The sequence below is a fragment of the Phlebotomus argentipes genome, unplaced genomic scaffold (assembly GCF_947086385.1).
Source record: "Phlebotomus argentipes unplaced genomic scaffold, Phlebotomus argentipes genome assembly contig_5, whole genome shotgun sequence".
In the NCBI taxonomy this organism is placed as follows: Eukaryota; Metazoa; Arthropoda; class Insecta; order Diptera; family Psychodidae; genus Phlebotomus; species Phlebotomus argentipes.
Window position 1 is genome coordinate 13,313,578 of NW_026776165.1, and position 17,513 is coordinate 13,331,090.

General features: G+C 44.1%; 2 protein-coding genes across 3 annotated transcripts; one reads left to right on the top strand and one right to left on the bottom strand.

Annotated features, from left to right (window-relative positions):
- Positions 1-426: 426 nt before the first annotated feature.
- LOC132266181 (histone-lysine N-methyltransferase EHMT1) lies at positions 427-17,461 on the bottom strand. 2 transcript variants are annotated; one of them, XM_059767035.1, is made up of 7 exons: positions 16,051-17,461; positions 14,772-15,986; positions 14,561-14,699; positions 14,280-14,492; positions 12,252-12,415; positions 12,047-12,182; positions 427-707 (listed from the first exon to the last, which is right to left on the bottom strand). In XM_059767035.1, the coding sequence occupies exons 1-6, from the start codon at positions 17,340-17,342 to the stop codon at positions 12,068-12,070; spliced, it is 3,138 nt and encodes a 1,045-aa protein (XP_059623018.1). In that variant the 5' UTR covers positions 17,343-17,461; the 3' UTR covers positions 427-707; positions 12,047-12,067. The 2 variants fall into 2 exon arrangements, with proteins under 2 accessions (XP_059623018.1, XP_059623017.1); XM_059767034.1 differs by having other exon boundaries at positions 14,772-15,989.
- Positions 6,841-11,918, top strand: LOC132266182 (uncharacterized). The gene is made up of 6 exons (XM_059767036.1): positions 6,841-7,392; positions 8,910-9,652; positions 9,831-9,962; positions 10,036-10,485; positions 10,552-10,778; positions 10,843-11,918. Exons 1-6 carry the CDS (start codon positions 6,896-6,898, stop codon positions 11,185-11,187), a joined length of 2,394 nt encoding a protein of 797 aa, XP_059623019.1. The 5' UTR covers positions 6,841-6,895; the 3' UTR covers positions 11,188-11,918.
- Positions 17,462-17,513: the final 52 nt, after the last annotated feature.

A 17,513-nucleotide genomic window follows, 5' to 3' on the forward strand; every position in this document is an offset into this window, starting at 1 on the left:
TTAATTTCTTTCAAAGAAAAATACATCTCTTGGGCTATTTTTAAGTCAAGTCAAGGCTGAGAGTCCTAAGAGGTCTGTCGAAACAAGTATGCAAATCGCACGCAGAGACTTACCGCAGGTTCGCTTCTTGATCCACCGCGCAGTCTTTTGTATGTTTGGGCGCCCTGAAATATTCCCTGAAACACTCCCGTGGGTTTCAACTGAAACTTTCCCCTCTTCTCTGCCGTGGCTTAACATTGGGACGGGCGCGCTGAGCAGAGAAAAGTTCTCCTCTCGCATGGTGAAATGGTGGTTTCTTGTGGTGTTGAGAGAGAAAGAGAATTTTACCGTACACTTCTTTCTCAGCTCTCTCGGTGGAACACATCCACTGGGAGACTTCTAACTGCAATCATACGGCTAACCATCCATGTCTTCCTCACACGGGAATAAAAAGACGTAATGTCGTCAGCATCGAGTCATTGTCCATGTTACTCTTGATGGGTGCGCATCTCGTGCTGTGTTCTTGCGCTACATTCTCGAGCTCCTCATCTCACCACCTCGATTCGATGCACACCTTCCGTGTCGCCTGAAAGTTGTGCTGCTTTTTCACCTCCTTTTCTCTTTCCCTTATTTTTGTTTTTGCGCATTTTTGCTCTCCGCGAGTGTCCTTTTTTGGAAAACGGCGCGCGTGTGCCTCGAGACGTGACAGTGTGGAGTTGTGCAATAGGCTGAAAGAGACGATTTTTATTCGGGGGTGGATCTTGCCACACGAGAGGCCAGAGTGAAGTGTAAGAATTTCCTATCTGGGATTATTGTGAGCTGTATAGAGGCAGTGAGCCTTCAGGGAAGGAAGCGACCATAGGTAATTGTTCCACATAAAATAATATATACTTTATTCTCTATTTCCCAATTAAACACTGGTAGCTCTTCTATTGTTCACAAGCCACAGGAGTGGACATAAATCTGTCCATCCAGCAACTCTCGCTCTCTCTCTCTCTCTTCCTTCTCAAAATCCTTACAAGTTTACACACAACAGAAAAAATAGCATATACAATAAAATTCTCCTATGAATTCAGTTCATTTAACTCTTCTATGGGCCTTCTGTGAATCTCCGCGTTTCACCATATATTCCTCTTCTCCTCCACTCCTCAGCCCACCTCGTGAGGTGTTTTATCATCTTCCCATCCGCACAGTGTAATTGTACATTTTACTGACCATTTGCAATGGTCGGCACTTGAGCAACAAATAATAACATCCGAGCTACAGAAGATGATGATGCTTCTCCTCTTGGATCTTCGCGAGTGCATCATCATAATGATTCTTGAACTTGTGCACCCTTGAAAATTTATTATGCACCAATGGCATCGCTCAGTCGCGATGGAGGTGGTAAAAAACAAGTCTCCGGAGAGACAATCACAGTGCTTCCACAACCCATTGTGTCTCATTTATGACGGACGTCTCATGAGTTCGTGGCCTAAATGCACTTGAGTAGCTCGGTTAACACTAGAATTGTGCTCTTTCTCAACCCATTTTCATCGTCTTCGGCTCAAATTAAAAATTGCTACAGCACTCTAAAAGCCATCTCTATCTCTACTTAAAGTGCACTTGATTGTCATTGAGAAAGAAAGTACAAAATTGCTACAGTCAGTTATTTGTTCTACAATTCTCATTACAGTCGATATAATTAATACCTTATCGAAAATGCGGTCGCTCTTCGGATTATCTGAAGTTTAAGAAAAAAACCACTACTAGAAGCGACAAATTTAATAAAACTTCTGAAATTTTAAAATTGAATACATCGAGAAGAAGACTGTGAATTTTGCTCAGATTTTAGTATGTTGTAGTTCAAATTAAGACATTTCTAATTGAACAATTGGATAGAATTGAAGTGAAGAATACTCAATAGCTTCTGGAAGTTAATTTGATCATTGCCAGCGTCTGAAGATTGATGTTCTGCAGATTCTCCAGTCTCACATTAAGCATAACAAGTGTTTGTCGGCATTTTCTCCCTCGCAATGCTCAACACCCCGAGGCCACGAGCTTCCAGGCCGCCCAACAACATCCCAGACAATTAATAAGTATACCATGGAGTGGCTGAATTGCAGATTGACACCGAGTGACATGTTCAAGCAGAGCCTCTTGCATTTTTCCCCGTGCAAAAGAGTCACACCGCCCAAGAAATTACAGTAAAGCGTATAGATTGACGTCAGATTTTATGTTTCCCCCCGTCATTGTTGTTCAGCGCCTCATTTTCCACGCAATTCTCCCTCAAGACGCGCGCAATGATAAATACCACGGGGAAGATGACGCCTTGTGATCAGTTATGTTGCATCTCCTCTCGCCCCATCTTCTCAATCTATTTCCACGTATCTCACCACAGATTCCGTGGCGAGAGCGAGAGAAAATTCCTGTAGTTCTATTCTGTTGTACCCTCTGAAAATTATCCAGTCACGCTATTATTTCACTGTATATTTTTGATATTATCAACTTCTACGTTTTTTTTTACTCTTCTTCTCCTCTCTCTCTCTCTCTCTGTCTCTTCACCATCTTCACACTCACACATCTCGGGTACATCTCTTTATAACTGAATAACTGTCGCACTATCATATTCTTCTCATCTCAATATGCATAAGATGAAGAAGCCCATGAGACTGTTTGCCTCTCTCTCTTCTCACAAGAAAAATCATTCCCCATATCGTGTGTGTGTCTCTCGAGTCAAGAGATGAAGAGTCTTCTTCTCATGATGAGACACAAGAGATTCAGTGCACTGTGTTTAGCTGTTTTTACGGTTCATAACATCGTGAGACATTCCATCTCCAGACAATCATTCGCGCAACAGATACGCCAAATGATTCTGCCGGAGAGAGACAATTTGCCGGCACAATCAGCAACTATCGTACTCTTGAATGGAGGATAATTGTTACAAAATTGAGCTACTTTACAAAGTAACCATCATTCACGATCATAAAATATGCCATAATACCCATGATTTCACCCGCAATTTTACATTGAAAATACAACCAATCTTTATGGTCTTCTTGGATTTCACGATTAAGTTGATCTGCGGTAGAATTATAGATCAATAGCTTGAAATTCGATTCTCCAAATCTAGAATTGAGAGTCGTTTTCCGATCCTCGATCTCAATTACAACTAACAACACACTAAAATCTGAGCTGCGAAAGAATCTTTGAAGGGTGTTGCAAAAGGCGCAAGTTGCTTTACTGCGGAAACTAGCTGCTAAGATAAGATCATAGGTAAATATAATCCCTGAAACTGCGCCTCAGCAAAATTGATGGGGTTCAATAAATAAGGCAAAAAACTCCACTCAAGATCTAATGATACTTCAAATAACTCACGATGAAATAAACACACTCAATTCACTCGACTCTGTGCGGCTGAAGTGCACACCTTCGAAGATAAATTGACCCCATAGAAATGTTCTATTGGCAAACATTTGCAAACTCCAACTAGCAATCAACTTGGAGTATGTAAGAGTGATGTTTTGCGGTATCAAAAGTATCTATCGACGAGTCAATTTACGGCAAGAATTATCCTCCCAGATTGATAGTTTGATGAGAATTTGCTCTGCTTTCTTTTCCATGTGCGGGAAAGTATTATGGTAAAAATGCAGGAAAAGAAGGGAAGGAAAACTTGCCGCAGTGGTGAAAAGTCTTAAAGGCTGTCGCATTTTGCTGATCCATTGAATACTGGCCATCTCTCTTCGCACTCTCTCTCTCTTCCTCAAGTCTCCGTCGCCCATTGTTCAGCGTCCGCGGCATCTCGGTGTGCTGCAAGAAGTGACAACAGAGAGAGAGAAAAATTGATCCATTAGGTAGCGCAGAAAATATTTATTGTATAATATTTCCCTGCCGCCTTCTTCTCAACAAATATTCATTCTCTCTGACACGCTTGAAAAATAAACACTTTTGCTCACAATTCACCAATTATGCTCTCCATGTTCCCTCATCCATTTGTGGATTTCCTCTTTGCACACTTCTTTTTTTCTTTATGATTCTCCCTATTATTAATCATTGAGCGATTTTTCATCTGTTTTTGCCCTCTCAATTGTTGAACAAATTAGACTCCTTCATCCACTCACTATGCCTCAATTATTGATACATCGTGCGCCCTGCTCCTCCAACCTCATCATCTTCGATGCCCTCTTCTTGGAAACACACACACACACACCTCTCGTTCGCTCTCAAAATGCTGGGCTGAGAGAACAGACCATGAAGTGGTCTTAGACACCGGCATAGCTCACGATCGAAGGGATTCCTCGAGCGCCCATGAGAAATTAGTTCAGCATTCTCTCCCCACAAACTCCTTAGCAATATACCTGTGACTTCTTCAGCTAATCTCCAGCGATTAGCATGAACCCTTCCACACTCATCGACAAGCGCAGCCGCTCTCTCACTCTCGCGAGAGTGCGCGGCAACATAGTGGAGGAACATATGTAAAAGATACACAACATAGTCATTGAAGGGTTCATTGAACTTGGGCGCTGCAAGAGATGCAGGTAACACTTAAACTGATTCACCGTTTTCGTATCGTGTGGCTGACGATGTGCTTGTATTTGCCCTCCTGTGCACATGTTGAAGAGAGTGTGAGAAACGGTATTGAAATGACCTGGAATGTGCTAAATTTTCGTCTTATTCGATTCATTCTTGACCCATAAAGCTGACGCCCAAAAACGCCACTGTTTTCGCCTTGTCCGGAAATGCCTCACGATCCCATCCGTAATTTGCATACACAGCGCGCGCTACACTGAAAATTGCCACAGAAACGTGCCTCGCGTGGGCGTCTTGTGACGTCATGGGGGTCAAATCTATTGCCATAGAAATTCACCACATAAATCTTCTTGCCAACGACCGAAAAAAAATATAGTGACACCCAAAATTTATCGCGAGACCCCAATATTTTCCGGTACTGCAGGCCAGAAAGCAAATAGACAAAAAAAACAACCATCTATTTACACCATTACCCGCATTTCATCCAACACTCTTTCCTCGTGTGGCATTTTATTGTGTACAGAGAAAGTCATCTCATTTTTTTTGGCAATAAACTGTCATAAGTGACAATATTTACAAGCTTCTATATGCATAAAATTGTTGTCTTTCTCCTACTTTATTGCGCTATTCGCGCCCCACCATCGACAAACATCACGAGATTTCTTGCGTACGCGCGATATGTTGAGATGCTGCGCCAACATGAGAGGAAGTTCATATTGCAAAAGTGATTCTCGGCACAAACAGTATTTTTTCGGCCATAGAAATCCATAGAAATCCATAGAAATATAGAGAGAATTTATGAATCAAGTTGGCTCAAGTATCGCTAAACATGAAAATTCACCGAGCAATAATTATTAACTGTGGTGCGTGAAGTTAATTTCATTTCCTATACACTTATTGAGGTTGTTTTACTGGGCGAATAATACACTCATCATCTTATTTAAGGGACATTAAAGATTTATAGAAATTGGAAATTCATGAATGTTGTGATTTTCATCTCTTAACAGATTTCTTTCCACTCTGTTCATCGACCTTAAATGCCTCGCAATGTTTTTTATGAGATGTTAAAACAAAACACAACCAGCTAAAATTCGTGCGAAATTCACCAAATAATCACAACAGACACTGATTATTATTATTTGTGAAACTCTGCACGAATGAAAGAAAACATTGTATCTGTATTCACTTCCTCGTTCTGCATTTTCAATCAAACTCCTCAATCTCAAATTTCCTATCATCTTCAGACAGAGTCTGCGTGTCAATTTTCCTTAAAAAATTCCGCAGCTCCAATTGCTGAAAGTCATTTCACCTTTGTGCAGCCTTGAAGAACTGTGCGCCTATAGATTATTTTCCCAGCTCATGACAAAACTCTTGCAGGAGACTCAAAAATAAAAAGTCCAAAGCCATATTTGCAGTGCCACTCAACTCTGCAAGAACGAGTTTTGCCAGAGAGCCAAAGTAGTTAATTTCACAAACAAACATCATTCTTCTAATGCTGGGCGAATTGCAGCCACAGCTCTCTCGGTCACATTTTGATATGCTTAGAAAATTCTTGGTCAGTTGGGAGCAACTTGAGTGCCACTTTGTGTATGGCCTCATTTTCGCGAACCACTCTTTTTTTCCCCAATCTCTGAAGAGAAAGGCTATTCCTGGAGGTCGTTGGGACTCACTCCGATCGCCACACCAACTGACGCACAAGTGCCGCAAATGAAGCGATTAATGAAGAGAATGGTGTCTACTTTTGCCCTTTAATAGTCCAAAATACTTTTGTATATATAATTCAGTTATTCAAATCATATTCCGTTACTGATCAGCGCGCGATTGTCGATTCTTAATCGACTTTTTCGTTCTTTCTGCACCATTGAGTGCTTTACGGCATATTCTCCACAGTCATTCATTTGATGATCTTCCTCCGGGAAGAGATGTTGGCGAATTTCACACATTTCCATACAGATGGATCACGCGGGAAGAGCTCAATGACTTCTGTTTGCTCTCTTCGCTCCTCCTGCATTCTGTGCCATTTCTCGTGACAAACACACGAGCGCAAATCTCATTTCTTTTTTTTCGGATGCGCAAAAGAAAGACACAAAACGGGTTAAGTGAGAGAGAGAGCATTTCTCCATGCAATCTTCATCTGATGGTGCTCATCTTCTTTATAAAACCAAAAGAAGCACACAGTGATGAGAAGGAGGAGAGAGAGAGAAAAAAAATTAATTCATCGAGATTTGCCACCCGTTAAAAATTACATAATAATACATGTGATTCATTTGGCATGAGAGATTCTGTGTTGTCTTCTCTTCACATCCCATAGAGATCAGCTTCTTCTCTCTTTCCACCTCCTCAGCTCGCCGTCAAGTCATATAATGGAACTGTAGTAATGATTATCGAATCAGTGTAAAGAGATTCAATGTCTGTGGAGAATCCGTTAGTTGGCCCAAAAAGCGATAAAACCTTCTCTGAGACTCTTTTGCCTTCTCTAATTTCTTTACTTTGGCTGTTGCTCTCCATCTGCAACAAAAGGCCACAGAGCCACAGCTTAGACACACAAACACACTCACACACACCGAGTTGGAGATTAGGGGCACATTTTGCAACATTGGTATATGTATTATATGAACAAGAGATGCCAAATGAGCGACCCTTTCTCATTTACCAATTCCAAAATGAAATGCACTCCGCTGACGATGACCCTCTTTGCAGATCCACACACATCATGACATGGAAATATGTAGCCATCGTGATACTATCGATAGTTCTTAAGTTCACCCATGCGAGGATTGCATTTGAGAAGCTCACGGACTTTGATTTCCCCGGCACAACGTACTACAGTGTGAAGAATCTCTCCCTGTACGAGTGCCAGGGATGGTGTCGGGAGGAGCAAGACTGCCAGGCGGCGGCTTTCAGGTAAGAACACAGCAATGCCGCTAATGATTATTTTTGAGAAAGTATCTATATACACATTCCCGCCTCTTCGATTTGGCGAGAATATTCCCATTCCAACCAGATTGATGCGTCTGTTGACTCAGCGGCAAATTACTTTCGATCACTCTCATGATCACACAAAACCTCTGCGCGCGCGCGCGCCCATCAAATTCACTCTCTTCATCGTCCCTTGGCTCAATTAGCCATTCCTTCACTCTTCGATTACCATAACAAACTTCACGCGCTTCCATCGCATAGTTTCCCTTCGCGAGGAATGCCAAGAGACAGCGAAAGCCCTCTGGAGTTGCATTCACCAAGCAAAACGGTCACTCTTGATTATTCATATTGTTAATTAAATTATTTTTATAGGCACACACTTTAGATATTCATCTCTCCCTTATCGCTCTCTCTCTCTGCCGTCTCTAATACACAAAATCAGCATGAGAGCAACATAAAGTTCATCGAACGGTGTCTCCTTGGGAAGAGACTTTACGAGCATCAAATTAAATGCAGCTAAAATTCAAAGCTGTAAATTTTCCACAAACCATCGCAGCTCTCTTCTTCAATTGAGATAGAATCTTTCAGTCTAGCCATAAATTAGTTTTTCATTCTCAGCCATTCGTTCACATGGTGAAAAAGGGACTGTGAGAAGCCTGTAATTTACCATTCTTGTTATCTGCAGATGACTTTCATAGTCATTTGCATGTCTCTTGAGCAACACATCCTTTTGACATACTGAAAATCAATTTTGCACGAATAAATTCAAGAGAATTACACGTCAAATTATTCTCTATGTCTTCAGTGCCTTTCCTCAACCTCACAACAAACTATCTTCAATATCAATTAAGTGAATTCCGCCTATAAAAATCATCTTTTCTGACCGTTTTTATATTGTTCACCAAGAAATTCAATCCTCTTAAAATCCCATTTACTGTAAAAGCTCAAATCCATAAATTCTCTGAGAAGATTTCACCAGCAAAGTCTGTATATTGAGAATAGTGCTGAGTGAATTTATCATAATTTAATTGACACAGCACTTCTATGTATTTTCTATTGTTGGAAAATTAATCATAATTTTATGGTTTTAGCAAAAATTGAGTGCCGCACGCTCTCTCTCTCACCAATTTACATAACGTTCTCTTCCACCACCACAACCGCATCGCGCGGTGAAAACATTCTTTAAGGTGTGTGTTTACAAATGATCATCTTGGTTGGAAATTGAATGTGTGCCTGAGCACATCAAATATTTCACACATTATGTGTCATCATGGACAGTTTGTGGAAAAAAGTAGGTTCCGACCTATTAAATATCCCGCAGACTTTTTTGCACTTAGAAAGTCCCCATTGAGAGACTTCTTGAGGCCGTAATAGCCGTGCCTTATACGGTTTGGCCATACGACGTTTGAATGAGTATCGCGCGCGCACTCTTTGTGTTACTAATAAGCCAATCGTGATTTGTGGTTCTGTTCCTCTCTTCCATATATCGACCCATCATGAAGTTTCGTGGTTAATCCACTGACACCGGACCAAGAGACGCTGTGTCAGCTCCAGAATGACTCCAATGCCCACAATCCCACCGCCATTCCGCAGAGATCCTCCGCCATGTACTACATGGTGAAGGTGCAGCTGCGCTCTGACAACATCTGCATGCGTCCGTGGGCCTTCGAGCGCATCCCCAACAAGATCATCCGCGGCCTCGACAACGCCCTCATCTACACCAGCACCAAGGAGGCCTGTCTCACGTCCTGCCTCAACGAGAAGCGCTTCATCTGTCGCTCCGCCGAGTACGATTACAACAATATGAAGTGCGTCCTCTCGGACTCCGACAGGCGCTCCACCGGGCAATTCGTGCAGCTGGTGGACGCCCAGGGCACGGACTACTTCGAGAATCTCTGTCTGAAGCCCGCGCAGGCCTGCAAGAACTCTCGACTCTTCCAAGTGCCGCGAATTGGGGTGTCAGACGAAAAGGTGGCGCAGTACGTCGGCATCCACTACTACACGGACAAGGAGCTGCAAGTGTCCTCCGAAGACGCTTGCAGGCTGGCCTGTGAAATTGAGACGGAGTTCCTTTGTCGATCCTTCCTGTATCTCGGCCGACCGCAGGGCACAACCTACAACTGCCGCCTCTACCATCTGGACCACAAAACGCTGCCCGATGGACCGTCGACGTACTTGAACGGAGAGCGACCACTGATCGACCGAGGAGAGCCCACTGGACAGTACTTCGAGAATCTCTGCGAGAGTAAGTTCATAATATTCATAAGTTAGATGATGTTGAAAGAACACTCAATTTTGACTCATTCAGAGTATCAATATCATCACCAAGAAGTCCGACTTAGCGGAATCCGGTTGGGTGTTTATTAATGTTGATGAAGTGCAGATGCATCCCATTAATCTATTGAATTTCTCCACACACACAGAATCCAGCATATCATCGCCCACTGGCCAACCGGATTCCACACTGCCAGTCGTCTTTGACACCATTGAAGATTCCACCTCAAATTTCACGCGGACTGACGCCAATTGTGACAAGACAGGCACATGCTATGATGGTAATTATCACTCCTGAGAGCATTTTCCCATTTCGAAGAGAGAGAGAGAGTCAACAAAGTGAATCATTTACAGTTGAGGTCCACTGCAAAGACACCCGAATAGCTGTACAAGTGAGAACGAGCAAGCCATTTAACGGGCGAATTTATGCACTTGGCCGCTCTGAGACGTGCAACATCGATGTGATCAATTCGGACGCCTTCCGACTCGATCTCACGATGGCCGGACAAGATTGCAACACCCAAAGCGTAACGGGTGTGTACACCAACACCATTGTCCTGCAGCACCACTCGATCGTGATGACCAAGGCGGACAAGATCTACAAAGTCAAATGCACTTACGACATGAGCAGCAAGAACATCACCTTCGGCATGATGCCCATTCGTGATCCTGAAATGATCCACATCAACTCATCACCAGAGGCGCCGCCGCCGCGCATTCGCATTCTCGATGCGCGAAATCGTGAGGTGGAGACCGTCCGGATTGGCGATCGTCTCACGTTCAGAATTGAAATTCCCGAAGACAGTGAGTTATTGGGTCAGCGACAGTAATTGCGGCATCAATGAGAGAAAACACGTTGTTCTTTTGCAGCGCCTTACGGCATCTACGCGAGATCTTGTGTCGCCATGGCCAAGGACTCCAAGAGCACCTTCCAGATCATCGACGATGAGGGTTGTCCTGTGGATCCCACCATCTTCCCCGGCTTCACACCCGACGGACACGCTCTGCAGTCCATCTATGAGGCCTTCAGGTTCACCGAGAGCTATGGCGTGATCTTCCAGTGCAACGTCAAGTACTGCTTAGGCCCATGTGAACCCGTGAGTTTCCGCTTTTGCGGTGTACAATCGAATGATACTTCAACTGAGAATTGTTCCTTTGCAGGCTATCTGCGAGTACGGACGCGATTCGATGGAGTCTTGGGGCAGAAAGAGGCGTTCAATTGCCTCCAACAGCACTAGCGGCGAGGAGACCGAGGAGGAGGACATGAACATCTCACAGGAGATTCTTGTGCTGGATTTCGGCGATGAGAAGAACAGTGACTACATGAAGAGCGAAGCGAGTGCAGACTTCGGTGATAAGACAGTGACAATAATTGAGCCCTGCCCCACCAAGACCTCCGTGATGGCACTGACCATCACTTGCATCCTCATGGTGCTGATTTACCTTCTGGCCTTCTTCCACTTCTACGTGAAGAAGTGGCTGCAACCGCAGAAAACCATCATCTAAAAGCATCCCATCAAACACGCAAGCCCGCCTTCGGCGCGGAATTTCATCTGCACGAGACGAATGACACACACACACACACACACTCATCTTAGTTGATAAGAGAGGGACAGAGAGAGGAAGAGGAGTTATAAGAAATATGGGAGAACAAAATGCTAGTTATTTTATAGGAATTTTCCTCTCCTATTCTCCTTTTCACACCCCCCCCCCAGAATTCTCACTCTCTTAATTTATAATAGCAGCGAGACGTGTGCCACACAAATCATCAGCATCACCACCTCCTTTTTCCACCCCCACTGAAGAACAAAACACAATATTAACTACGATTTTGTAATTTCGCGTAGATTCCTTAGTATTTTAGTTTAATGTCCTTTTTTTTGTCAAATCGGGGAAATGAGCATTTTCTAGAGAGTTTGTTTCGATGGTGTTTCTCTTTGGATGGATTAACGATGCCCTTTCTTGCGTGGCACAATCCCACAGGAGACCCGTATCTATTTAATGTGATATTTAAATTCCCCTCAAAAGTAAACATCACACCAACAAACTTTCATAGAGACTGCGGGCTTTTTAACTTACATTTAAAAAAAAAATCATCTTTCATTAATTTTCATCACTCTCTCTCTAAGAATTAAATTTAGTGTTTAGCAGAAAAGTGTCTTCAAATGAATTTATATAAAATGAAACAAAAAAAATCTAACACCCAATAAAAGAATTTTTTGTAGAAGAAAAAAAAACATTGAGAAAAATGGGAATTATTAAGAAAAAAAAAGAATTCTAACGAGACAAATTATAAGTGTAAGTTTAGAAAAAAAAGAGATAAAAACTCATAAATACATCATGTCTTTTCACTCTTTACACTCACTCTATAGCTTTTGCGGTGACTTCAGTCCGAGTTTATTGGCGACGACATCTTCATCCTGTATCGACACTCTGGTGTATTGCAGAAACAATTGAAGTATCTCTGCTTGACTTTCCAGAAGTTCTTCCCATAGTCGAAACTGCAGAGAAGATACCATAATCTTAAATTGCATTTCGATTTTTAGGATTGCAAGCAAGTAAAATCTCACGTCAATTCCTCATTTTCGGCAATGTTTCGCGTGGCGAAGAAGGCGATCTTTGGAAATCGGAGATCGTGATGATCAAAGTAGACTCGAATCGGAATCATGTTGGGATTGCAAGAGTGATTGAAGAATCTGCTCACGTTTCCGTACAAATTTGCGTCGATGCAGTACTGCAAAGTCGAGAAAAAATACACACACACACATATGAGAAATTCAATAAATATCATAGTTTTGATGCTTTCCAAATAATAATAATAATTATTATTATTATTATTATTTATTTCTTTACAATTTTGTAGGGTCTGCCCTTCTGATTAAAATTGCAAGTGATTTGAAATAAAGAAAAGGAAAAGAAGCTAAAGATAGATTAAGCCAATTGAAGGTTAATGAATAACTACGCAGTATTATCAACCAGGAAGTGTCTCCTAATCGCACTGACCGAGATTCTACTAGCGCGAGGGAGTGAGTTGTATATCGACACTCCAGACACGAACAACGTGCGGAAATAAACTTCAGTAGACGAGCTCGGAACCAATAGACTCCGAACCCTGGCCGAGGTGCCAAGCGCCAAGAGCGAGGAGAGGTATCGAGGGCAACCAGTCTCCAGGAGGCGACAGATGAAGGTGACAGCCCTTAGTTTAAGAAGATTCTGAAGATCACACCCGATTAGGACACTACTGTAGGGAGAGATGTGATCTCTGGGCCCAAGACCACAGACGTTCGCGAGTACAGTTGTTGAAGGCAACTGACAACTGCCTCATGGACGCGCTGTCAGCAGCAAAGAAGAGTTCTGCTCCGTATGTGAAATGAGGGATCAAGAGCGACCTGGCGAGAAGGAGTCTGGGTTGTCATAAGGAGTGACATCCCGGAAGCGTCTTAGAGAGTATAGCCAGAAATTTACCTTGCGTCGCAAGGAAGAGACATGATCGGACCAAGTGAATTGAATACCAAACAGTTTGAATGCATGCTCTTTTATTGCTAAATTTTATCTATACATCAAATTTGTGGTCATCATCATTGGATTTCGAATGAAGCTTCATTTTGTGGGATTGTACATGTAATCCACAAGCCTTCCGAAGATGCACTGGTAAATGGGTCCAGTGATGTGGCAAGTCTCCGTTCCGGCCTTGTCTCCGCATCTTTCCATCAATCTCTTGGCATACTCAGGACTGAGATAGGTGCCCAATTTCTCCTGGAACACCTCAGGCTGATAAGTGTCGCCATTCATCATGCCAGATCGCTTCGCGGCGCAGTCAGAGAAGCACCCGAAGAGATTAGTGATGCTGGACAAATCACCATTCTGGATGTTCTCCAAGTCAGCATCAGTCATGCCAACTTCCAAAGCACACGGCTTGATCACCTCCTGACCAAACACCTGCGCAAACCCCGACAGTTAGTCTCGATTTTCAGGAAATTCCCTGCAGGGAAACTTACCTTGCCACACAGACACAAAGTGCAGAAGAAAAAGAACAAAGCGATCTTCATTTTCTTGCGATTTCGGAGAAACACTCACTGCTAACTTACACCTTCAGAGGTAGTTTGAGAAGTGAATGATTGACACTCGAAACACGGACATTTTATACACCACACAAGGATCGTTAATGTAAAATTCAAAAACGAAAAAATGTCCTTGAACAGTCATAATTGACAGTTTGTGATCATTGCGCCTATGATAGTAAGAAATTAAAGGTTTTACAGGGCGTGTGTCACGTAATTTTCCTCTTCCTTATGAATAAGTTCAGTTCTTTACATTCATTACGATTAATAAAATTTTTCTCAGCTTGATATTAAAAGCACCCAATAAAGTGACTTTATGGTAAAAAAAAAAATATAGCAGATGGTTCAACTTTAAATATAAACAAAACATTTATTAGACACTAAACTAAGAAGATTAATAGAAGTGTAATAGTTAGAATTATTTGTTGAAATATAAGACTTAATATTGAGATTTGTTTGACCAGTAATCAATAGCAAATAATGTCTTTCTCCTGATTCAGAATCAGATAACCATGCAAATAAGACATTTGAACTCACATCAGACATGTCGAAGCCGAAGAAATAGCTGTCCACAGGTCTCTTATCCGCTTCCACATTGCTCAACACCTCACCAATATACTCAGCAATGAACGTTCCCTTGGGAATCTCCTTCAAACACCTCACGCCCCACTCTTTCTGATCACCGAGCACATTGAACACCTCCATGGGTGCCTTAATGCCATTCTGGACGACACGATTCTTGCAGACAAGCTGTTGAAAGGCAAGAAATGTGCCTGAGAATTCCCGCCAGCGACACATTGATTAGTAACTTCGCTCACCTTGTTGCATCCGCACACATCGCTGCACTCAAATATAATCCACGGTTCGGCAAAGTTGAAGTCATCAACAAGGCGACCATCTGAAGTGTAGCAATTCTGACTAGATCTCCTGATGCACTGACACAAACCCGTTGTGCAGCTGCGCAAAGATAATTGGGGAATGAGGAAGTGTGATCGCATTTCGTTATCAATCCTCGTAGATTATACTCACTCGTTTGTGCAGTCACACACTTCCGACCGCGCCAGTCGACAGTCCATCTGCACCAGCTCTTCCACCATCACGGGTCTTGTGATGTATCTGAAGTTGGGCAGTGTCGCGGCAGGCAGAACCTCCTCCGAGCGACGCAGGATACTCTTGCGAGCAATCTTCACCATGGCGATGGGCATTGATTCGCGCCCATTCGTCACATCTTGGCACACAACTTGACTCACCAGCGCCACTCTCTTCTTCTGCATCTGCATGTTGAACTGCATTATCCGGGCGCACTGACTCTTCGGATCAGGAATACATCCAATCGCCGTCTCCTCTGAGAAGTTCCTCACGTGCACGTCGGATCCGTTGGCCAGGAGCATGAGACACATCTGTGTGTTGAGATGACGACAGGCGATGTGAAGTGGCGTGTCGCCATTCACATTCTGATGATTGACATCCACATTGGTTTGCAGCAATGGCAGAACAGCGGCAATCTTGTTCGACAGTGCAGCCCAGTGCAGAGCAGTGTTGTCCTCAAAGTCACAAATTGTCGCATCAGCGCCCATCCCAACCAGATAACTCTCGATATTCACATGACCCAGCTCAGCTGCCCACACCAGAGCCGTCCAGTTCCCATGATCCACATCATCGAGAAACTCCCGGAACTTCTTCCCGTCCGCACGCTTCTTGTAGTGCTCTAAGAGGATTTTCATGGCGCGAATATTGCCCATCTTTGCCGCCAAGTGCAGGGCAGTCATCCCATCGGGTCCCTTCTGTGTGATCTTGGCGCCATATTGCAGCAGCAGCACGAGAATGTCAGTCTTGTTTCCATTCACTGCACAAATGACGGCCGTCTGAAACTCCTTGTCCAGCATGTCAATGAACTCCGGCGCGGAGAAACGACAGAGAATCAACTGGGCAACTTCCACACTCCCATGGAAGGCGACAAAGTGCAGGCATGAGCCGAAGCCAAACTCCTGACTGGGCGCCGTGAAGTCGAATCCCTTCACAATGAACTCCGCCACGCGATCCACATTGTCACTTTTGATGGCTGCCTGGAGATTTTTGGCACTGAGAGCATCCGGAGGCAGGGAATCTGTGCCCTGTTGTGACACTCTGATGAGAACACTCATGATGTGCTCAGGAATTGATCTGCTCACTTCTTGCGCCACAGACTCTTCTCCTGACATCTGTGAATCATTCATTGCCACGCTGTTCATTGTTTTTGAGCATCTTCTAGAAGTAAAAATCAAAGAATTACTCTCATTATCTCTCATCAAAATCACAGGCAACTTACTGGTAAGTCTTCTGACTGGGATAAAAGACAATCCTGTTGTCACACTTCAATTCAATCCTCACTTCTTCACACTCGGTCAGTTCTCCGCAATGGAGACATCGCACTTGATCGCTTCTTCTGCCTTCCTCAAGAACACAATCGCGATGAAAGAAGTGATTTCTCGGACAGAGCAAGACGGCGCCCTGCGTGCAGAAGATGCCGCATCCCGAGCAGCAATTGTGACTCAGGAGGCGCTTCAGATGACTCTCACAGAGCACCATGAAGCAGGCTCTTGTGCTGGGCCGCCGAATGCAAGTGTTCTCGTCCACTTGATTGCAGCAGCCCACGAATTCTGACTCGAACTGATCCACGGCATTGCAGAAGAGCACATCCCCATGTCCGTGTGGATAGAAGCGAGTATCTTCCTGGCACAGACACAGCATCGGCGCCACTGGTATCTCAGGCAGGGAGATTTTCTGGTCGGGCTCCTCTTGACTCGTGTCAGGTTCCACATTAGCAGCCGTGGTGCGAAGTCCCAGCTTCTCAAAATGTTCTGTTTTCCTCGTCAACTCCGCCTCTTGTACTTGTCCGGGTATTTTTTCGCGCGTTGACGTCTTCCTGTCACGCGTGGGCGTCGTGGCGAGACTCTCGCGCTCACGCCACAGGGCTTCGTTAACCTTCACGCGGGTGTTGTGGATCTGAAATCCCCGACGAAGGCGCTTGTTGGCCAGAATCTTCTCCGTGGGCTTCACTCTGCGCGGCGGACGCTGACTTAGCAGCGTTCCTTCAGGCCGTGTCGGCAAAGAAGTCACCTTCTTGGGCGTCTTCTTCACCACCACGGATTCTGACTTCTCTGTGGATCTTCGAGATGTCCGCCGCTCGAGTTTCACAGGAGTTCCCTGGAAAATCTGCATGCTTTCGGGCTTGATGTCAATCAGATTCACTGAGCAATCACCAGCGATGTAGTTCACATGGATGTTGGTCTTCTCCTCAGCCTCTGACACATTACTCTTCTTCCGCCGCAGATTCCTCTCCAGGCGACTCAGCTTTATCCGGGCGCGACGGAGCTTCTTCAGGCCGGACGAATTGCCGACAGATAGGGGATTGCGGAACACCTTGACAGGCTGATAAGTGGGTGTTCCGTCGTCCTGGTCACCTTTCAGGTCCTTCTTCTTGCTGGAGGCGTACTGATTGTGATGGAGACTGCGCCACTTGAGCGTCCTGTCCCCATTCAAGTCTATTTTCACCTCCTCCGCCTGATAGTTGAACGTCGATGACATCTCATTCAGCAGACTGTCGATAAATTCCGCCATTTCCGCTGCTTGTCCGTTCGCCAAAAATCACTCAGTAGACACGAAAAGCTCGCGGGTAGTCTAATAAACACAGGAAAACATCCTTTGCCAGATAATTAATTGCCCTTTTTTCACTCTCTTCACTGATCGCTCTCGCAATGTTTTGACGTTTCCAGTCACTTCCAGGCTCTC